At 40.1% G+C, this 20111-nt stretch overlaps 2 protein-coding genes across 2 annotated transcripts in view; both read left to right on the forward strand.

Moving 5' to 3' along the window:
- Window positions 1–14: 14 nt before the first annotated feature.
- txndc17 (thioredoxin domain containing 17) lies at window positions 15–3815 on the forward strand. The gene is made up of 4 exons (XM_085380170.1): window positions 15–278; window positions 1867–1948; window positions 3097–3172; window positions 3296–3815. The coding sequence occupies exons 1-4, from the start codon at window positions 134–136 to the stop codon at window positions 3362–3364; spliced, it is 372 nt and encodes a 123-aa protein (XP_085236296.1). The 5' UTR covers window positions 15–133; the 3' UTR covers window positions 3365–3815.
- A 137-nt stretch (window positions 3816–3952) lies between these two features.
- Window positions 3953–20111, forward strand: part of nxn (nucleoredoxin) — a 72726-nt gene continuing 56567 nt past the window's right edge. The window contains exon 1 of the mRNA XM_085380168.1: window positions 3953–5382. Coding sequence (XP_085236294.1) covers window positions 5074–5382 — 309 coding nt within the window. The 5' untranslated portion in view covers window positions 3953–5073. The remainder of the gene's footprint in view (window positions 5383–20111) is intronic.

The raw sequence follows: 20111 nt of genomic DNA on the forward strand, positions 1-20111 counted from the left end.
AGTAGGCGTCGACTTAAGAGTATTGCTACCAGGACCAAAGTTCAGAGAAGCTGCATTGATTATTACACTTGCAGCACGGGTTAAATTTAGCAGTTTAAATTTGTGCTTTGTCACATTAGCTTTGGTTAAAATAATGGCCCATTACGAAGAAGTAAATGTACACGGGTATGATGAATTCTGTCGGGCTGTGTCTGAGAGAAAAGGGAAGGATATTTTTGCTTACTTTTCAGGGGATAAAGACAAGCAAGGAAAGAGCTGGTGTCCAGATTGTGTCAAAGGTAACCTCAGAAATCTTATACTTGGAAATATTACGCAACTTACAGCCACAGCTGCTATTCTCACTGTTTTGTCGTGACTTTTTTGGTCTTAAAGACTTTGATATTTAAATGCTGCTTGACTTAGCTTTGGCTACAGTGTTAGTGATAGTGCACTCTTTTAATGGCATATTATATAGTAAAAGCATAGACATTAATCTGTCGTTATGTATTTAACGCAGTTTAGGTTTACATATAAGAAATTAGGTTTACTTAAGGATTTTACACTCACCTGCCTCTGTTTTGTACACAAGGTGATTTAAATACTGAAATACTGCACGGTTTTTGCTGTTGCCTGACGTGCTGGTCTGAGTGTTTCAGAAACTGCTGAACTTTGGGGATTTTGCTGCACAGCCAACTTTAAGGTTTACAGAGGATTAGGGCTGATTTCTGGGTGAAAATGATTTAGAATGGCCAAACTGCTTCGAGCTGATAGGAAGACAGCAGTAACTCAATGAACCACTTGCTACAGTTATAGAATGGAGAAGAGTATTTCTAAATTCACAACACATCAAAGCTGGAAGGGGATGGGCTACAGCAGCAGATGACCAGACTATGAACAGGAAAGGGAGTCTATAATTCACGCAGGCTCACCAAAATCAGGCAACAGAAGATTGAAAAATGTGTCCTGGTCAGAGTCTCAATTTCCTCTGTGGCATTCAGATCTTAGGGTCAGAATTTGACATAAAAAATGAAAGCAAGGATCCATCCTGTCGTGTATCAAAGGTTCGGGCAGATGGTGGTGTAATGCTGTGGAGGATATTTTCTTGGTACACTTTGGGTCCCATAGTACCAGCTGAGTATCATTTAATCAGTAAGCACATCCATCCCTTTATGACCACAGTGTACCCACCTTCTGGTTGCTGCCTCCTGCAGGACAATACACCATGTTACAAAGTTTAAATCATCTCGAACTGGTTTCTTGCATTTGACGCTGAGTTCACTGTACTCAAATCACCTTCCCCAATCGCCAGATGTCAATTCAACAGAGCACCATAAAATGTGATTAAATGAGAAATTTGCATCATGGATGTGCAACCTGCAAGTCTGGAGCAACTTTGTTATGCAGTCAATATGGACCAAAATCTCAGAGGGATGTTTTCAGCACCTTGTTGAATCTATGCCACAAAAATAGTGAAGCTCTGTAGGCAAAAAGAGGGTCCAGCCCTGTGCTAGCAAGATCTACCTAATAAAGTGACCAGTGTATGTGCATTGAAATTACAGAATGTATGTATGTATGTATGTGGTTTAGTAAATCATTTCTACACAAAAGTTTTAATTAACCAGGTGAAATGAAGAGTTTGGATATATTCTGTCTTTTTTGAATGTGACAGTGTTATTTAAATGTTATATAACAATTAAATTTTTTCACAAATGTGATTGTTATGGATGGAAAATTTGTCTAAAATGAACAGGAAAGTAACGACATTGCTTATTGCTGTTGAGATTAGAACTATTGAAAAATAACAAGTCGAGTTCTTTCTTAGCATTTCTTTATCAAAATTGCATAAAGAGCATTTTGTGCTTCATCCTGTGACTTCTACCTTTCCAGCCGAGCCAGTTGTAAGAGGACAGCTGAGTCACCTTCCGGAGGGCTCTGTTTTCATCTACTGCCAAGTTGGAGAAAGAGCCTAGTCAGTATTTTATGCTTCCTTTTTCCAGCATGTTGTGAGAAGCTGTTATTATTTCTAACTCTTTAGTCACACAAATGTCACGCGCTGTCACCACTATAGCACATCATGGTGCAGTTAACAGACTAAGCTTTATTTCATGTTTACTTGTTGAGAATCGCAGGTAGCCTGTCAATAAAAGGATTTTACTGTGGCAAAAAAGCTTGATAGTAACTGACTGAATCTCCGTTGTAAAGTTATATAGAATTAAAAGATACATGAAACATGATGTAATTTAATTGAAATTGAAACCGATCATTGTTCTGATCAGAATTTATATTTTCATTTTCTTCAGCTGACCACAGAGCCAGTTAAACATTTCTTCTTTGGTATAAAGTGCTGTGATATTTAACATCTTCCGATGAGCTCTCATTATCACGAGCCCAGTTTACAGGAGAGACTGGCTTTTAAAGTTCCCCACCCAATTTCTAAACTAGAGAAGACTGGTTTCTAGTACTGTGTACCTTCAGAGTGGGCTGAGGCACATTCTGAACCTTTACATGTGTTTTATACTAGGAGACTTTAACTCTTTGCTACTTTTGCTATTTTCTTTGTTTGTTTGCTTTAACTAACCATACTACTTCTGCTTATGTTTTATTCCCTAATGTGAATGGAGTGTTATCATTGTGTATTGCATACATAAATCACTTTTGTAGTCTTATTGACCGCTCTAACCAACTCAAACCACTTTTATAAACACTAATGCACATTAATGATATACTGAGTGCTGTTTTGGGGGTTTATTATCTTGCTCAAAGACACTTTCACATGCGGTCTGGAAGAACCAGGAATGGAAACACTTCAGTAGTTAATTAAGTTTAACTTAACCTTTTAATTTTTCTGGAAGCAGTAAGGAAGCACAAAGTTTATCTGCAGTGTGAGAAAGACAGAGTTGTTATTGATAACTGTTTACTGTTTCTGTTTAAACAGTATGCTGTGCAAATATGCAATATCCGTTTTTGCTGTGATAATTTTTTTTTTGCCTCCCAAGAGCCATTTGTTCACATGAATGTAAAAATGTGTTTCAATGCATAGTCCAAAGTCTTGTTATGTTATTAAATGTTGTACTGTTAACTTTTAAAAGCTTCCTAATAATGTCTTTCTCACTCCAGTTGGAAGGATCCAAAGAACGATTTCAAGGAGACACTGAAGTTGACTGGAGTTCCCACACTGCTGCGATATGGCACAGTAAGAATGCATTTACCTTTATTTGTTTATGTATTTATTTAGTTAGTTATTTGTTTAATAAGGCAGCTAATATTGGATATTTCTGTAATGTTAAGCGTCGTTTCTGTGTAATCTTTGTTTTAGCCTCAGAAGTTGGTGGAGGAGGAATGTTTCAAAGCAGACCTGGTGAAGATGATGTTCACCGAGGACTGAGGAATACTGCGCTGCTTTCATCACTCAACAAAAGTTCAACATTTCAGCACTCCCCCCCCCCCCCCCCCCCCCCCCCCCTAAATATAATTTAAAAGTGAAATATCTCCCACTTTGATTCTGATAGAAACCAGAATTTGTATAAGTTTGCCCCTAAAACAATACTGACTTGTTTAGGTAATGCCTATGAGATGCACGCTTTACTTGCTACCATCTTAGTACTCGGATTCTGTGATGAACTGGTGGACACTAGTTTGTGGTGAATCTGTCTTAATATTTTTATTTTATTATTATTGTGACTATTGATTTCTTTAACTTTGTTGTTGCTGTGGCTTTAAATGGAGTGACACTTATTCTTTGGGTTCCTCTTTTGATCTGTCACATATGTCTGGCCATGTTTTTGTTGTGCTGTTGTGGGTGATGGATATACATGGTAAAGTTCACATACACGATGTGTTTCAGTTGTTTTTCATCTTCTATGCAACTTCGAAATAGCTGAAGCTGTGCCAGAACTTTTCATGAGTCATTCTATGGAAAATTAGTGAGTGTCACACCCTCAGAATCAGTAAATTTTTGTCATACAATAACTTTTGCAAGATAATGAATGTTCATATGTCATACTCCAAAAAACAGTCTGAGATAGAGCTCGTCAAAGTGCAAGGGTGATTTAAAATTTGGATCTTTTTAGTTTTCCTTTATTTATTTTATTTTATTTTTTGTCACTCTGGAACACCCATAACATAATAGTTACATTAGCTACCAACATCAGATCTTTCCAGGCTGAAAAGCATGTTTAATCTATTAAGAAACTGGAACCAAATTCAATTTAAACCCACTCCATTTGTCACGATCTAAAGCCAAAAGCTCTTTTTTGTTTCAGGATGATCAGTTAGTAGTTATTCGTTTAAATATTTCAACACAAACTTGATGTCAGCAACAGAAGAAAACATTGCTACTTTTTTTTTGTTTTCCGTGTTTTCTGATCACTCGCTGTAGCAAACGTAAATGGTAAAATTTGGAATTACTTATTTTAAAGCTGTTGTAATTACGAATCAGCTGACTGCGAGGGGATCAGATAGGAACGTTTCTGTGTGATGTGACTGACCCTTGTTTTCTTTTGTGAGGACTAGGTGGCAGCACATCCACAGGAGTTGAGTTTAGTCTCACTCCCAGTCTAAATAGAAATGAGTAGAATTTTATTTACAGTTGTCTAAAGAAAATTAATCGACTCAAATTTAATGATGTTTGCAAACACAAGACTAATGCGATTCTGGAGGTCAAGCCCGGAAAACCGCTGTTATTATTCTGAAAATTTAACAAAATTAAAAAAGAAACCCATAAACTCGGAAATTAAAACAATTCAGCTGCAAGTGCAGCTTTTATTGCATTTGAAATCCATAAATTGATTAAAGTGGATTCCTTACAAACAGAATGATAAATATTGTGACAAAATTGTGTGCTTTTCTCTTAAAAGAGCGCAACCGCTGTTGCAGTCAGGGCGATTTAAGCGGAGCGCATTCCTGCACAGCGCTCGCACCGGAGGACGAGCAGCGGTGAACACAGAGACCGCAACGCCTCGCCGGGGCTGGGAGCTCACCTAAAACCTCAAATTGGAGGTGGAGGAAGTGCTGGGTGTCGCTTGAACATAGCGGTTACATGTACAGCGGTTTCGGCTGAGGGTAACGTTGTGTGTTCGAGGACTGTACGCTGCGATGTCGGAGTTTCTGGTGAGTCTACTCGGGGAGCGGCTCGTCAACAGCGAGAAAGCCGAGGTGGACGTGCAGTCTCTGGGCGCGAAGCTGTCCCTGGTCGGGCTCTTCTTCGGATGCAGCCTGAACGCCCCGTGCAAGCAGTTCAACGGCAGCCTGTGCGAGTTTTACAGCAGGTTCAAAAAGACGTCTGAACATAAGGACAAATTGGAAATCGTCTTCATCTCGTCTGATCCGGATCAGAAACACTGGCAAGACTTTTTGCAGGAGATGCCATGGCCTGCGTTACCTTTCAAAGACAGACACAAAAAGGTAAGATGGGCAGCGGTGATGAAGAGCAGCAGCCGAAGCAGGGCTTAGTGTCTGAAGGGGGGTTTCTGTGTTGTACATGGGTTGAAAGACCCTGGAAAAATAATTTTTAAAAAAACCCTACACATTTAGGCTATGTCTGCTTCTTCTGTCGGAGCACAGGTGTAGTTTTTAATTTGGGTCATGAATTGGGTTTGTCCTACATCGACTTATTTTAATCAGATTCATTCAAGTGGGACAAATGGGATCATCTTCAGATTCTCTGTAGAAATCTTGTAACTGGGATTCGTTATTGATAACACACAGCTATCACACACTAACGTATGCGTACGTGTGTGTGTTTAAACTATAAAATCAGCTGTTTATTTTAACTGACATATACATTATTGAATTGTCAGTTTTTCCACAAAAATATGTGAGAAATGTTAACTGAAATGTGACTTTTAAAAACCACATTTCAACCATTTTAATTAAAAAAAAAGCAAACAAACAAAAATAAACACTTAGAGTAAAAGGATGGACTCTTGCCCTTTGACTTGATTTTTATCAATATATCTTAAAAGTGCCAGTCTAGACATTTTTGAGTTATGAACAGGAAAGATAACAGGCTTCACTTCTTTTTGGTTCTTCACTTTGCACTGGCTCATATTTTGACCAGAGAGTCATTGCAGAAGCATAGTTCCACTGAGCATCACAGCAGTGTTGTTATTTTATATTCTATCATATTATCCAGGTGTGGCCTGTACACAGAGAAGGCCTGTTTTTTCATTTTACTATCATTTCATCTTTAGTTTTCCTTAATTTCCTAAGAATGTCAGCAAAGCAGTGCTTTGAAGATTTCTGACTACTTTGATTTCCCTGACTTAGTAATTACTTTTATATTTTTAATGTTTGTGTACATTGAGAGGCTTAGGTGTGTATTTTGTGATGGATGTGTGGATTAAATTGCTTAATTTCTCTCTGTGTAAATGACTTTAAGCCAAAAAAAAATTAATTATTTTTTTTTGTTTGTTTTTTTCAAGGAGTTTTATTATTTGGGATAGATATCCTTTTTTTTTTTTTTTTTGTTAATTGCAAAAACTGACAGGAAAAAATGATTTATTCAAATATATTCTTCCTTTCCAAAAATAAAAGTCTTATGGATTATATATCATGGTAGAGGTTTGCTATCTACAGCTCCAGAAAAATAAATCCAAGTCTTAGAAAAATGGAATTGAGGACAATGTTGCATATGTCGTGTGTGCACTGCAGAATGCCAGAGGGCCATGCCAGTGTCCAGTTCGCAGCACAGGTCTCATCCTTGCTGAATCTAAATGTAATTGCAGATGAGGCATAAACAAAGACACCATGCTCAGCTGCATTTGCATGGCATCAGTCAGGCGTGTCAGTGAATTCTGATGATGCTCACAAAGAAAGATGCTAGACTAGATAACAGATTGTCCAAATAAAGAGGTCTGTGACCATTTCTCTTTTTGTTGTTTTTAAAAAATATATATTATTATTTTAAAGGTGAGGCCTGATGCCTATAAGAGGAAATATTTTTAGGAAAACCATACAGCAAAAACGATGTAATCTAGTTTAGCATCAGTCACGTCAGGCGGTGTGTACGTAAAACCACGGTGGTCTAAAATGTTTAAAATCTGCTTCTTGTCCTAACAGTGCGTATTGGTTTTAGAAAAGACGTGCCTTGCTTAGCCATGTATAACCCTAACCGTTCTTTGTGACCACGAGGCATGACTTGGATTGAATCATTGTCTCGTAAATTCTTTCAAATTGCCAATGATGATTTCCGTTACACTTCATAATGAAGTCCAGACGTGAATAAGGTGCAGTGATGACAGGGGGGTGGGGGTTGTCTTGTTGTCTGGGGCGGAGCACGTCCACAGTGCAGTGTTATTGTGTTGTAACTCCAAGCGGAAAATATGTGTGGCATCAACATAAGCATTGTTCGTGCTCTAATTGGTGGTCTGTTTGCTGCCCAGACCTTGTGAGAATATTGCAATACAGCTGTCTATCTCATTTTTGCAGAGGCCTGCAGTCTTCGTTCGGTTTGGGTTTCATCTCCACACATTCGTCATAATTCACTGTACTAACAGAGTCTTATAAATATGACTTTAGAAATGCGCAGAGCATTGTTATCTGTTATCAGGCACTAGTTAATTTGTGATTCGTGCATGCTGGCATCCAAGTTATATTATAGCATTACAGGGTGGTTTTCCTGCCTTCACTTACACAGCAGTCTCTTTTCCATTTAATCAGATGTTTATCTTCAGAGGATCTGGCAGCATGTTTTTGTTCAGAAATGGCTCATTTCCCTTTCTCTTCTGGGTTTTCTTGGTGTAATCAGTTGAGCTCTGATAGATGGTTAATTAATCTGCAGCTCTATTGATTATAGACTGAATGTCTCCCCCCCCCAAAAAAAATAAAATAAAATAAAATAAAAAAATAAAGATTCCAGCACAAGGATTTCATGGTGTTCTTTGTCATGCACGGAGGCACACCGAATATATTTGGTTGAATAAAATAAGCCTCAACTTGTTCCGAGGGAATTTTAAATGGATTTCATTCACTCTTTTTCTTACTTTTCTTTTCTTTGTTTGCCAAAAAGTGTTTTTTGGACTAATTGAAAAGTAAACAGCAAATAATGAGGAGATTAAATGATAATGAACATAATTGCAGCCATAATTAGCAGCCTATTGTGTGGGGATTTATGTGATTTGATTAAACAGAAGGTGGTCAGCTGAGGACCCAAATGCAACAATTTTTCTTTGTTTTAGTTATTATTAGTTGTGTCTGATTCAAGTGCGAGAATCACATTTTGCAGGTGTGAAGTTAGCTGGCGGTGAAACGGAGGCAATTTTAAAAACCTCTCATTTGGCTCTGAGTAACACAGGAAGATCGCCTGCTCGTGATGTGCCAGAACATCTGAACGAGAACATCACAGTACTATTTGTACCATAGACAGGCACAGGCAGACCTAATGGGTGAGTGATGTTGACTCAGTGGTGGGTTTTGTTGATGTTGTGGGTCTGTGGAGACTAAGTGGCCCTCTCAGCCCTCCATTCCGGTTTGTTTTTGACGTGATGCAGGCGGAACTCATCTCCTGGCGAAGGATGCAATTTTTCTTCAGCCCTGTCTTTCAGAGCCGTCTAACCCACCTCAGAATCTCCAATTGTACTTTTCCTCCTCCTCCTCCTCCTCTCTCTGCTTCCACTCCTCTGCCTTGTACTGACTTGGCTCCTTCCCTGTCTCTGGAGGCTGTCCCCTTTTCTTTTACTTAGGACTTATCCAGGCCTTCCCGTTGCAGGAAATGTTTGTTATTTAATCAAGAAAGGATAATATTCCTGATTAAATGCAGAAAGTAAAGAAAGTCTTCTGCCAGTCTTTATTTAATCTGTCCTTGGAGAGAAAAAGGTGAAACTGTCATGTTGTTCTGGTGGTTTCGTAATATGAATGTACTGAGAAGTGTAATTAGCCATTATATCTTGGTACCAAATGAATGAATTTAATTTTGCTCTCCCCTCATGTGCGTGTCTGCTTTTTATAAAGGTTACGCTCGGGTCAGTTATACACTGCATAATTGTGTATGCTTTGTTTGATAAGCTTTGTTTGAGCTGGTGGTCAGGCTACGGGTTCACAACACAGTTTCTAAACAGCACAGAGGACTCTCCACTTGTGCTCGTTTTGAGAGACCCTCGAGTAGCGAGTTCTTAGTGAATGGATGTCTGCTGTTGTTCAGAGATGGCCAGCTGTCTGACTTGCTGGCACTGCCTTACATGGACTTGTGCACCAGCAGCAGCAGAGAGACAGAGAGTTGCATGTAAATGAATTGAAGCCATGGCCAAAGTGATCTGAGAATCCAACTTTACTAAAGGGGGAGAACAAGCTGAGATGCTGCCAGAGTCGTTCCTGCAGGAGTGAGAGGGGGGAGGATCACATCGCAGGGAGAGAAAGGCCTCTTGTTCGACTCCTCCTGGTCGGCGGTTCTGCTGTGTGGCTGGCCCCCTGAGGCAGGACGCCCGCTCGCTCGGCTCGCAGCCAGGGGCGAAGGGTGCAAGGAGCTTCAGAGTGGGCTAAGGACACCTTTCATCAGTATGTCAGTGGTCTGCTGAAAACTGAATTGCACCCTGCCCATCATGCATCCTTCACTGTAACCAAAGAAGTGGCTTGAAAGAGTGGTTTGAACTGTTTTATCTGCAGGTGGTAATCCTCTGTTCTTGATCAGCTTTGCCTTTGGTTTCTGTGGCTTTGTGTTGTAGAGGTCTTCTGTTTTGGTCTGGGTTAATACTGGGACATTTTTGAGGCTTCTGTGATGTGGAAAATTCGCAGCGGAGAGACCGTGAGAGTTAAATGTCAGATTTAGAGATGTGTTCATCACAAATTTTGGCCCAGTCTTCCTGAACAGCTTGGCATACGATACATGAAACAGCTTATAAACTGACCTAAACTTGTACTATAAGTGAAAGCAAAAGGCCATCACTAAATGTGTCAAGATGTGTCAAACTCAAAGATGACTTGCACAAAAACTAAAAAACAACACAGATGGAGCAAATGTGAGAAGGTTGACAAAAGTGTCTGCACATTGCCTTGCCTAATCCGTACGTCTTAGATTTCTTCATTAGAGGTTTTAGTACGTGGTAGGGCTGGGCTATATCATACCGTTCACGGTAATACCGGTGTAATTTTGGGCAACAATAGGAAAATGAAATATCGCGATAGAATATGGGTAAAACGCGCATGCGCAGTGCCTATGTTTACATACGCACATGGCGGCAACGCAGAATGAGAAGAGCGAAAGTGGATCGTTAAATGAAACGGATGAACCAGAATTGGTTTGTAAAAATGCTGCAACTTCAGTGGTGTGGAACTGGTTTAGCTTTCATGCGTCAGATACACAACCAAGCACTATTTTTGGTAGCGCATGCTAGCGGTCCGTCGTTATTACCGCGTTGTTTGGAAAATACAGCACACTTAAAATCAATCCTTTGATTTTTCTGAAAATCAACAGTGCCCCTTATAATCCCGTGTGCCTTGTGTATGAATTCTGGTTGTGTTTACTGACCTCGAAACAATTTTATGTCGTACATGGGGCTCGAAAATCTGTCAAATGTTTTAGTACGACTTTGCTAAGCTACGAAGCCGCACCGCTTGATGGATTGTCGGAGCATTACGGCTGTCTTAGGCAGGCACCTCGCGGCGTGATACGTACTGTGCTTCAACATAATATTACCGTATTGTGTGTTTATAACCTCTTTTTAAGTTTTGTGGATATTATACATGGTTATGCTGAGGATGTGTCGGCCAGTTTCCACTGGAAATGCCTTTTGGTTAAACTGTCAGCAAGGAATTTGCACTGTTACATTTTTATATAACTTTAATGCACATAAAAAAACAGCTGCTTGTTTAAGTGAAAATACATTGATGGGGTTTTTTGCACTAATAAAGTTGTGGAGTTGTAAAGCATTTTGTCTAGTGTCAGTTATATCGTCAGTTATCATTATCGCAAATTATCAAATGTATATCGTGATAAATATTTTTTTGGTCATATCGCCCTGTACATGGTATGAAGTTGGCTATGCAATTAAAGTGAATGAGCTGATTCTTACTTTAAAACATTTCACCTGTGTAGGTTGCACGACCAAATCTTAAAATCAGTTAAACTGAAGTTTTGTTACACTCCCCGAGAGAGTTTAATTGATACTTTTTGTGGAATATAAAGCCAGAGAGAGTTTTTAAGAGCAGAAACCTCTAATCTTCACACTGGTTCTTGGCATTTTTTTTTTTTCTTATACATTCAGATTTCTGACGTCTAAAAATATAGTACTACCTAGCTTCATGCACAGTGTTTACTTCTCCAGCATGGTTCATGGCTCAGGGGTCTGACACTGACATTATGCTGGAAGATAACGGTAATTTTATCTAAATTGCATGAAAGAGCACAATTACCTCATTCATCAGGCATTAATTTAATCACAATGTGCAGTTTGAACTTCAGCTGTACTTGCTTTCAGTCTTTTTATTTCTGTTTCTGTCAGCACAACAGCTTTAAGCTTTTTATTTTATTGATTTATTTATTTTACATTTTAGTAAATAACTTATGGCATGTTTCTGTAATATAATTCACATGCAGTTCTCACCATTTGGTTTGGCCCCGTTTCTGACCACAAACTGACCTTGGAGAAACTGTTACCTTGACTCCGGCTGTAAGGGTGCATGTCTGGCTGCAGAGCTGTACTTTAATGAGACTCCATTGTCCTGCAGCTGTGAGGCCTTGCTCCTGTGCGCCATGTTTGACAAAAGCTTATGTAAAGAATGTGCGCAGACACCTGCTCCACTGAAGCCGTTCAGGGCCACGGGGCATGGAAATTGTGTGTTTGGACCCGAGATACTCAGCAGTGCCAACTGTTACTTCTCACAGCACCGAGCTTGTATTACTGTCTCCTTTCACTGCCCATTGTGGCCTCTTTACTTGGAGAGCTGTAATATTATGAGAGACGACAATGGAGATTTCATCAGAGGTGAAGTTGAGTGGCTTAAGTTACCCAAGTGAGAGTTTGGCGAAAAGTCGCATTATGTGTCTCGTAAAACTCTTTCCCCCTTGCAACTCTATCTGTTTTTACTTCCGTTATCTACCCGTTCAGTGACAACACACAATGGCTGTAAGGCTGCGACCTCTGACTGTGGTCCATGAACCACTGAAACGATACTCTGAGACTGACTTTTCCTCTTTGTCCCGCGTTCTCCGGCTGGATCGCTAGTGGACAGTGTGTGGTTTTCAGCCAGGACTTTCCAAAGTGGAGTGACGTTAAAGATAATAGACGTGGCTAATGTGTTCACCACAGTGTCTGCTGTAGCTCTCTATGAGAACAACAGATGATTCATTTAGCCCTGTACGTTATCCCAAAACCACCCTATTTGTGACATATACTAGTAAAATAATCCAAACCAATGCAGCAGAAAGTTCAGCATGCATCACTCAAAATTAATTTTGGGTTCCACTGATGACAGCAAAGCGGCTTAGACCGAACTCTTTTCCATGGGAATAAGCAGATGGTTGTTACTTCAACGGGTGAAGCCACCATCATCTGTTATGGTTTATTGCTGCTGTATCAGAGTTTGTTCTCCTTTTCTCTGAGCTGAGAGCGCTTCATGGATGGGTTGGCTTGCCCGGACCCTCCCCCCAGTCAATCCTCCGGTCTGTAATTGCCCCGCACCGCAGCTCAGCAGCCCTTTCCAACATAATAACAGCATAGCCGCCCCAGGGGCATCCTGCCATCCAGAGCTGTCCTTTGTCTTGCTGTTATCTCTCCTAGATTGAATGTTGGCTCTTTGTGATTTCTCAGTTTTCCCCTCTACATTTCCAGTGATCATATTTCCTGAGCTAAATGAAAAAGATGCATTTATGGATACGAAATTTGGGCTGTGTAGGATTGCTACAAATTTTCATCGTCACCGCTAACAAACCATAAAATCTATCTCATGTAGGATATCTGTTGCATCGGTCAGACAGGATGCTGATTTGATGTAAATTTATTCATAGTTTTAAGATTTCTGGCATGACAAGTTTCCCTCTGGACGATAGCCTTTTCACTTCCATGTGACCGCCACCCTGCTTCCCCGGTTGTGTGCACTGTTGTGTGTACACACAAGCTGTAAACCCCCTGCTGTCTGTGGTATTTTCATTCAAGTGTAAGTGTTCCTGCAGCTCCTGCTGCTGTCTGTAAAGAAGCTCGTCGTACAAAGAGACCCAGTGTCTCAGCATGTAGCATGGCACGGTGGCATCAGCTCTGCTTTCTCGCCCGGTTTAGCTGTTGCATGCGGCAAGTACTTTTTTTTTTTTTTTTTTTTTTTTTTTTTTAATCTCACATACGAAGCATTCCCTCTGACAAAGTTAAGAAAGGGTATGTTGAATTCTGACAGCGGCAGGCTGTTGCTTAACTAGAAATTTTAATCAATTCCATTTATGTACTTGCAATTACAGCTGGTCTATGAAATAGTTGTAGAAAAGCTCAAACAGTAGAAACAACATCCAAGAGCAGCAAGCATCAGTTAGGATTGCAATTTGATGTCTAACCAGCTGAAATAAGTTATTGATTCAAATTGTTAAAATGATTACCTAAAAGTTCAGAAAAACAGTTGCTGAATAAAATATTGTAAAGTGAGGACAGGACCAGAAATGATGACCACTTCTTCCTCTGTATTCTTATGGACTTTGTGGGATTCCTAATGCTGCATGACAGAAGACAGAGTAGCATCCAGCTCTTTGAGAAGTTTGAAAGATGAATTTCCTGTAAGACAAGGCCAATGCAGTGCATCTCATTTTATTGCCTGTCATTGCAGTAACAGAGTAGAATTGTAATATTGTGGATTGATTTGTGAGGCAGACCCTTTTAAAGTTAAAGCTCTTTTGGCTTTTGAATTATTCTTTTAACTTAAGACTGCATTCTCTTCATTTTAGATTTTCTTTTTTCATATAAGAACATTTAAACATTTTGGAGATCTGTTCATTTGCTTTCTGACTCAAGTATAGATGAGAAGATCAATACTGCTCTAATATTTGCATGGCCAACATGGAGCTGTTATTATACTGGAGCACAAAGATTAGAAAACGAGTGGGAAAAATCTGACTATGGTGGATCTCAGAGTCTTCTCATCTTATTCTCATTAAAAAGGCAAATACACCGGTCACCCACACCATTAAAATCACTCAAATAGACTGCTGGGTTCAAGTTGATCTGGATTTTGACAAGAGCCATCCACTCCTCGCCTGTACCTGTACATTGTTGCAAACCAAGCGTACCCCCTTTGGCAGTGGTCCTCAACAACAGTGGCCTCCCCAGAATTCAAGGAATGGCATGAGCAGGACAACAGAGACCGAAGCATTGACTTGATATCCAAAGTCCCCGGATCCCACTTTGATAAAGTGTGGAACAATTCTTGAACATGCAGCTTAGGAGGACTTGGGAGCCTGTGGTGTCAGGCACCAAAGTCCACACCTAACACATCCTTTTTTTAACTTTAACTAGCAAAACAAGGGCGACCTGCACACGATTATATAAATGATTAAACCGTTGTGGCTGTATTTCCCAAAATGCAGAGCTGTTCCTTTTAGGGAAACTTTGACAGGCAATAACTTGACAGTATATTCAATGTGCTACATCTCATCAGTTATCAGTGGTATCCTTTCAGCATGGGCACTTTCCAACTCTGTTACTCAGCAACAAGATGTTCTCTGAGCACCAGGGGAAACTGAACAATATTAAAATCCAGAAATAGCTTTGTCACAGTCTTTTTGACAGTTTGCAGAAACTTCCATTACCTAACCCTTTGCCCAGGCCCAGAAACCCCGTCTTCTTTTTCTGCTTCTTCAATTTAAACGTCTCGTTTGCACGACTCTTTTAACCCCCTGCTGTTTTAAGGGTTTTATCCGCATGTAATGTTTTGACCTTGCTGATCTCGCATAATTCAGATTAGCTGGTTCTAACTGATGGCTGATCCTTACTTTTCTCCTACACAGATGCCACATTTACAGTGAGTTGTTAATCTCCTGTAGGATAATGAGGCAGCTGAGGATGTATCATATGTCTAATAAGATCCGATGCCAATGCAGACATGCTTCCCAAGAGTCTTTTCCATAATATTGAATCAGCTTTTTCAGTCTTTGCGGTTTAGCTCAGAAGCAAGTTGAGTTTTATAAATTGCAGAAAGGATGAAGAAATATAGGTGAGCATCTTCAAATGTACTTTTTGTCAGACCTCAGCATCCCAATAAGACTCAGTAGTTGTGTGTGACTAATTTAAATGCCATTCTTGCTAAGTTGGCATGTTTGGTTTTTTTTAGAAAAAGTGAATAAAATTGAGGAGAGTCTAGCTGAAGCAGATCTCCATGGCCTGTAGTTAGCTCATTATTTTGGTAATAACCAGAGAGTCACTTGGAATCATTTGCAGATGCACCCACCAGCTCCGGCAGGAGATTGCACACAAATAAGCATACTTGTACTTGGAACATTTAATGTGTTTCTGTTTCAATTATCACGCTAAATATCCAAAATCATCTGCAGCCAGGTTCACTGAGTTTACCTCGCCTGTGTTATTTGACACCATTGCAACAACACGCTCCCCACATAATTGCACATTATATCTTCTTTGGACAAATGGATATGTTGATATTCCCACTTGGTGTGTGTTTGTGTGTGTGTTTCTGTGCACATGTCACATGATTCTGTAGAATACATTTGTGAGCTATTACTCAAGGTCACCAGTGGGCAAGCTAATCTGGAGAGCAAATAATGGTGCTGCAGTGCTCCCCATAAATTGATTCATGCTGTTGCATTATCAGTTGCATTACACTAACAATAAGAAACTGTTTATTTTGGAGCTGGTTTATTCCTACTGAAAGTCCGTCACTAAGGTAACAGTATGGCACAGATTGTCTTGCCTGCTTTTTGTCAGTTAGTGTGTTTTTTGTTTTTTTGGGGGGGGGTTGTTTTTTGGGGGGGTTTTTGTACTTGATTACATGATTATCCATCCATCCATTCTCTTCCACTTATTCTCATCAGGGTCGCAGGAGGGTAGAGCTTATCCCAGCTACCATAGGGTGAGAGGCACAGTACACCCTAGACAGGTCACCAGTCTATCACAGAGAAAAAGACAACTATTCACACGGACATTCACACCTATGGGCAATTTAGATTCACCACTTAAACTAACCCCACTAATTCCATGTCTTTGGACTGTGGGAGGAAGGCTGAGTACCCGGAGATAACCCACGCAAACATAGGGAGAACATGCAAACTCCACACAGAAAGGACCCGGGCAGATGGTGAAGGACTCGGGACCTTCCTGCTGTGAGGCAACAGTACTAACCACCACGCCAAATTATTTCTACTGAAATTTTTTTGGGGCATTATACAGTAAATGCATGTTGTCTGTAAAGTTGCTGTGATCAGTACTTTTTATATGTAATAAAAGCAGCAACCACAAGCACTAAAAAAATAGGCTGTTTGAAATTTCAAAAAATGTTGGTACAAAAGCTAGGCAGTCTAATTAATGCCCATGCTTTTTGACAACTGGAGGGTAGGTGAATTTTTATACAGCCTTAATACAATTGTATTGCATTTAATACAAAGGCTCATATATTTGCAAGTTATAATTAAAGGTGTGCTTACTTTGTGTGCCAGGTGCGTGCCCTTTTAACTTTCAGCTTTGAGCATTTGTTATACAAAGGTCAGGTCAAGATACCAGGAATTTAGCATTTAGCAGAATTTAACAACACCGAAAGAATTACACGAGGCTTGATACACAGTTTAATACCAAGGTAAAAAGTGTCATCAACTGTTTTAAAGCTCTGACTTTGTTGTAGCAGGCCATTGACATGAAATGTTAACATTATATTTTGTTGTTGTTTACAGGACACAGTCTGAAATGTTATGACAGTTGCTAAGAAACTTACTAATATTAGATACTACACTACATTATTACTATACAGCATTGCCGAAATTTTAGTTTGTTGCTTTACAGAGTTAATCCCCATTAACCTTCATGTTTAGGTGCATGGTGTTCTGTAACCGCAAAGCCTTCTAAATTGTATGCTGTAACCTGAGCAGCCTCATTTCACTTACAGAAGATTTACACCGACAATACCTATAGTACTTAAATAAAAATCTTTTTTTTCCTCCAAATTTTGAAACGGGTATCATCCCTAACAAACATAGTGTAAATTGGTGTTTTAGTTTTTCTATTAAGTATGTTTAATGTAAAATAAGTACCCATCTGTTTTACATAATGCCAAGTGACGAAGGAAGCTTGCTAACCAGGCTAGCTAGCGCAGACAGCGCTGATAATGCCCCTGCTCTGCATGGTTATCTCTGGCTTCAAAAAGCAGCAGCGATAGCAGGTAAAATATCACTGTTTTGACTCGCTCTCATCTTTCTCTTTAGAGACGTTTCTGTCTTTTAACAGGAAGTTTGCGTGTATGCGGAAACCTTTCTGTATGGAGCTAGCAGGGGGATGGCTGGGGAAAATATTGATTCATTTAGGAGGTGCAGACTTACATATTTCCCTCACAGTTGGTAGAGAGCAAAGAATTAACTTAACCCTTTTCCTTTTGGAGCATTTGTCAGGTGGACACAATCTTGGAGAACTTGTGTTTTCAGACTGCAAAGATTATTTTTTTTCCTTTTTAATTCAAAGCTTGCTTTCTATGTTTTAGTGTCAGCCCGCGTTTTTATTGTAATGCTGTAGACCTGTATTGAATTGTATGGTGCTGTTTTGTTTGTTCACATCAGCTGCAAATAAAGCAAACACGCAGAGAACTCGACCTTGCTGCTGACAAACACACGATTTCTGTATAATGCACAACAGCAACAGGCCAGAAGAAACACTGATGGCAGCCCATATGGAGGTGTTGGCTGTAACTGGGGAGAAAATGAGAAGAAGGATTCATGAAGGGAGAGCAACGCTGTCAGGTAGTAAATGTCACGAGAGGTGCTTACTATCCAAGAACGAGGGTTTCTCATTTAGTAGTCTAGGATGCATGCTAGAAGTAGGCTTGTAGAGACCAAGAGAGGCTCGCTTGTGTATTTCTTCACTCATCACATCCTATTTTGGAATCCGTTACATCTTTGTTCTGTAAAAACAAAAACACCACATGCATTCCTGCTCATGTAGTTGCTCTGAGGAATGTGTTCCTCAGAAAAGGCTCTCACAAATCATCAGACACTTTTAGTGGTTGAAAGTAGACCCCCTGCTGAGGCTGTGCTGTGGCTTAGCTCTGTTTCTGTGTTGGAGGCTAATCGCTGTTTTTATTAGTCTTTTTTTTTTTTACCCAATCTGTTCGCATGAAGCCTCAATCCCACGGCCACGTTGAATGAAAGGGTTTATCAGCTTAAGCCTGTTGTAAGGAGCACGAGAGGTCTCATCTTTTCACTGAGGAACGAGAGCAACCCTCGGACACAAGTGTCCGGGCAATTAAGAGACGCGGGGGCCTCAAAGAGAGATTACTGGCACACAGAGTTGTGGCCGGCTTCTTTCTTGTCCTGTGCATTGTTCGCTCAGTGCTGAGACATGTTATGATTGGTGCTATGTTCTCAAAGGGCCTTGGAGGGAGGGAGATGACTGAATGCAGTCATGGGGCTCTTATCTGGGGAAGATTCAATGGATGCAGCATCAAATTATGGCTTTTTAAATAGTCACTGGCTAAACTGTTTCCCTAATGTGACGTGATGGCTGCAAATTCAGAGGCGGTGAGGGGTTTGGGGTTTTTGTTTTTTTTTGTTTTTTCATGGTCTGGACGTTGAGCTGTGAACATGTTCAAACGTCCATTGTGGCCTGTTTTGACTTTGTTTATCATGTAAACACAATACTTTGCTTTGTGAAGAAGCTTGCTCGCTATCTAATCGCCCTTTATGGTGTTATGGGTGGATGCTTGGCCTGGTCTTGGCACATCAAGGTTTTGATTATGAGCTAGTACAGATGTTGTTCCAACATTAGCTGTTAAGTGCTATTCAGCACTAAAGTATCTATGTGAGAGGGACCATGAGAGGCAGGTGAAAGCTCTGGGGAGGGGGGGAGTAGAAGGTCAAAGGACAGTGGGGCTTCTTTTTGTTGTTGTTGTTGTTGTTGTTGTTGTTGTTGTTGTTAAGCTCTTACAACAGAAATCCCCATCCTAATATAGCCCATCATAGTGTTTGTGGCAGGGGTATTGGACCTTCACAATAGGGCTGCACGATTTTGCATAAAATGAGAATCACGATTTTTTTTTGGCTTAGAATTGAGATCACGATTCTCTTTTCCAGTATAAATATTTATTGCACTTATTAACTGCACATCAACTTTGTAACAGTTGAGACTGAACATAAAAACAATAAATAAACATAAAAACAACAAATGTCTCACGTTTTGTTGTTGCCGCAAAATGTTGTACTGCTTGAAATTCCGTCTCCACCGTTGCTCGACACTGCGTGTATAGAGCAGGTAGTGCAACAATAGAAAAATAGTTGCAGGACGGCACTGTGTAGCGTTTGTCTAGGGTGTTGATCATTTTCCTAAATCCCTTGTTTTGCACAGTGTTGATGGGAGCCATATCTTTGGTCAGGTGATACGTGATAGTCGTAATTTCTTTGTGCCTGCGGGAGTTCGACGGTTATGGGGAGGCGCTGTATAAGGTTCCCGTTATTGATGTTTGGGTGGTTGACCTTCTTCTGTCACTTTCTCGTCATCCCTGACGTGCTCTCCGTTGTTTTTTTCCCTGCTAATTTTAGCAGCCAGCTTCTGTATCACGCGGTATAAGGCTCCGCCCTTGTCATTTGTTGAGCAGGAAGAGTGAGCGCTTGTTTTCATGCAGATTACGTCCCGGATCAAAATGCGGTACAATTGTCGTCTTTTTTTTTTTTCTTTTTTTTTTTTTTAATCGTTGTCATTTGGAAATGAGATCGCACATACGTATGAATCAAGATCGCGATTTTCTAACGATTAATCGTGCAGCCCTACTTCACAATGTCACTGATTTATCATCCAAACCTTGGCGTCGGCTGAAAATCTCCTGGTTGACTGCCATTGGTTTATTGCCAATCCAACTCCTTTCACTGATAGGAGTGTTAATGGGTGGCTTCTTATCAGCTGTGTGGTCCTTTGTATCTAGATCAACTTCTATAAATTTGTTTGACTGAGTTAATGCTCCTATGAAAAATTATTTTTCTTTCTCTTGAACATAAGGGGGGATATACATCATAG

This window comes from Rhamphochromis longiceps, linkage group LG14 (assembly GCF_057381845.1).
Source record: "Rhamphochromis longiceps isolate RC_006_pf linkage group LG14, R_longiceps_female_GT1.1, whole genome shotgun sequence".
Taxonomy (NCBI): Eukaryota; Metazoa; Chordata; class Actinopteri; order Cichliformes; family Cichlidae; genus Rhamphochromis; species Rhamphochromis longiceps.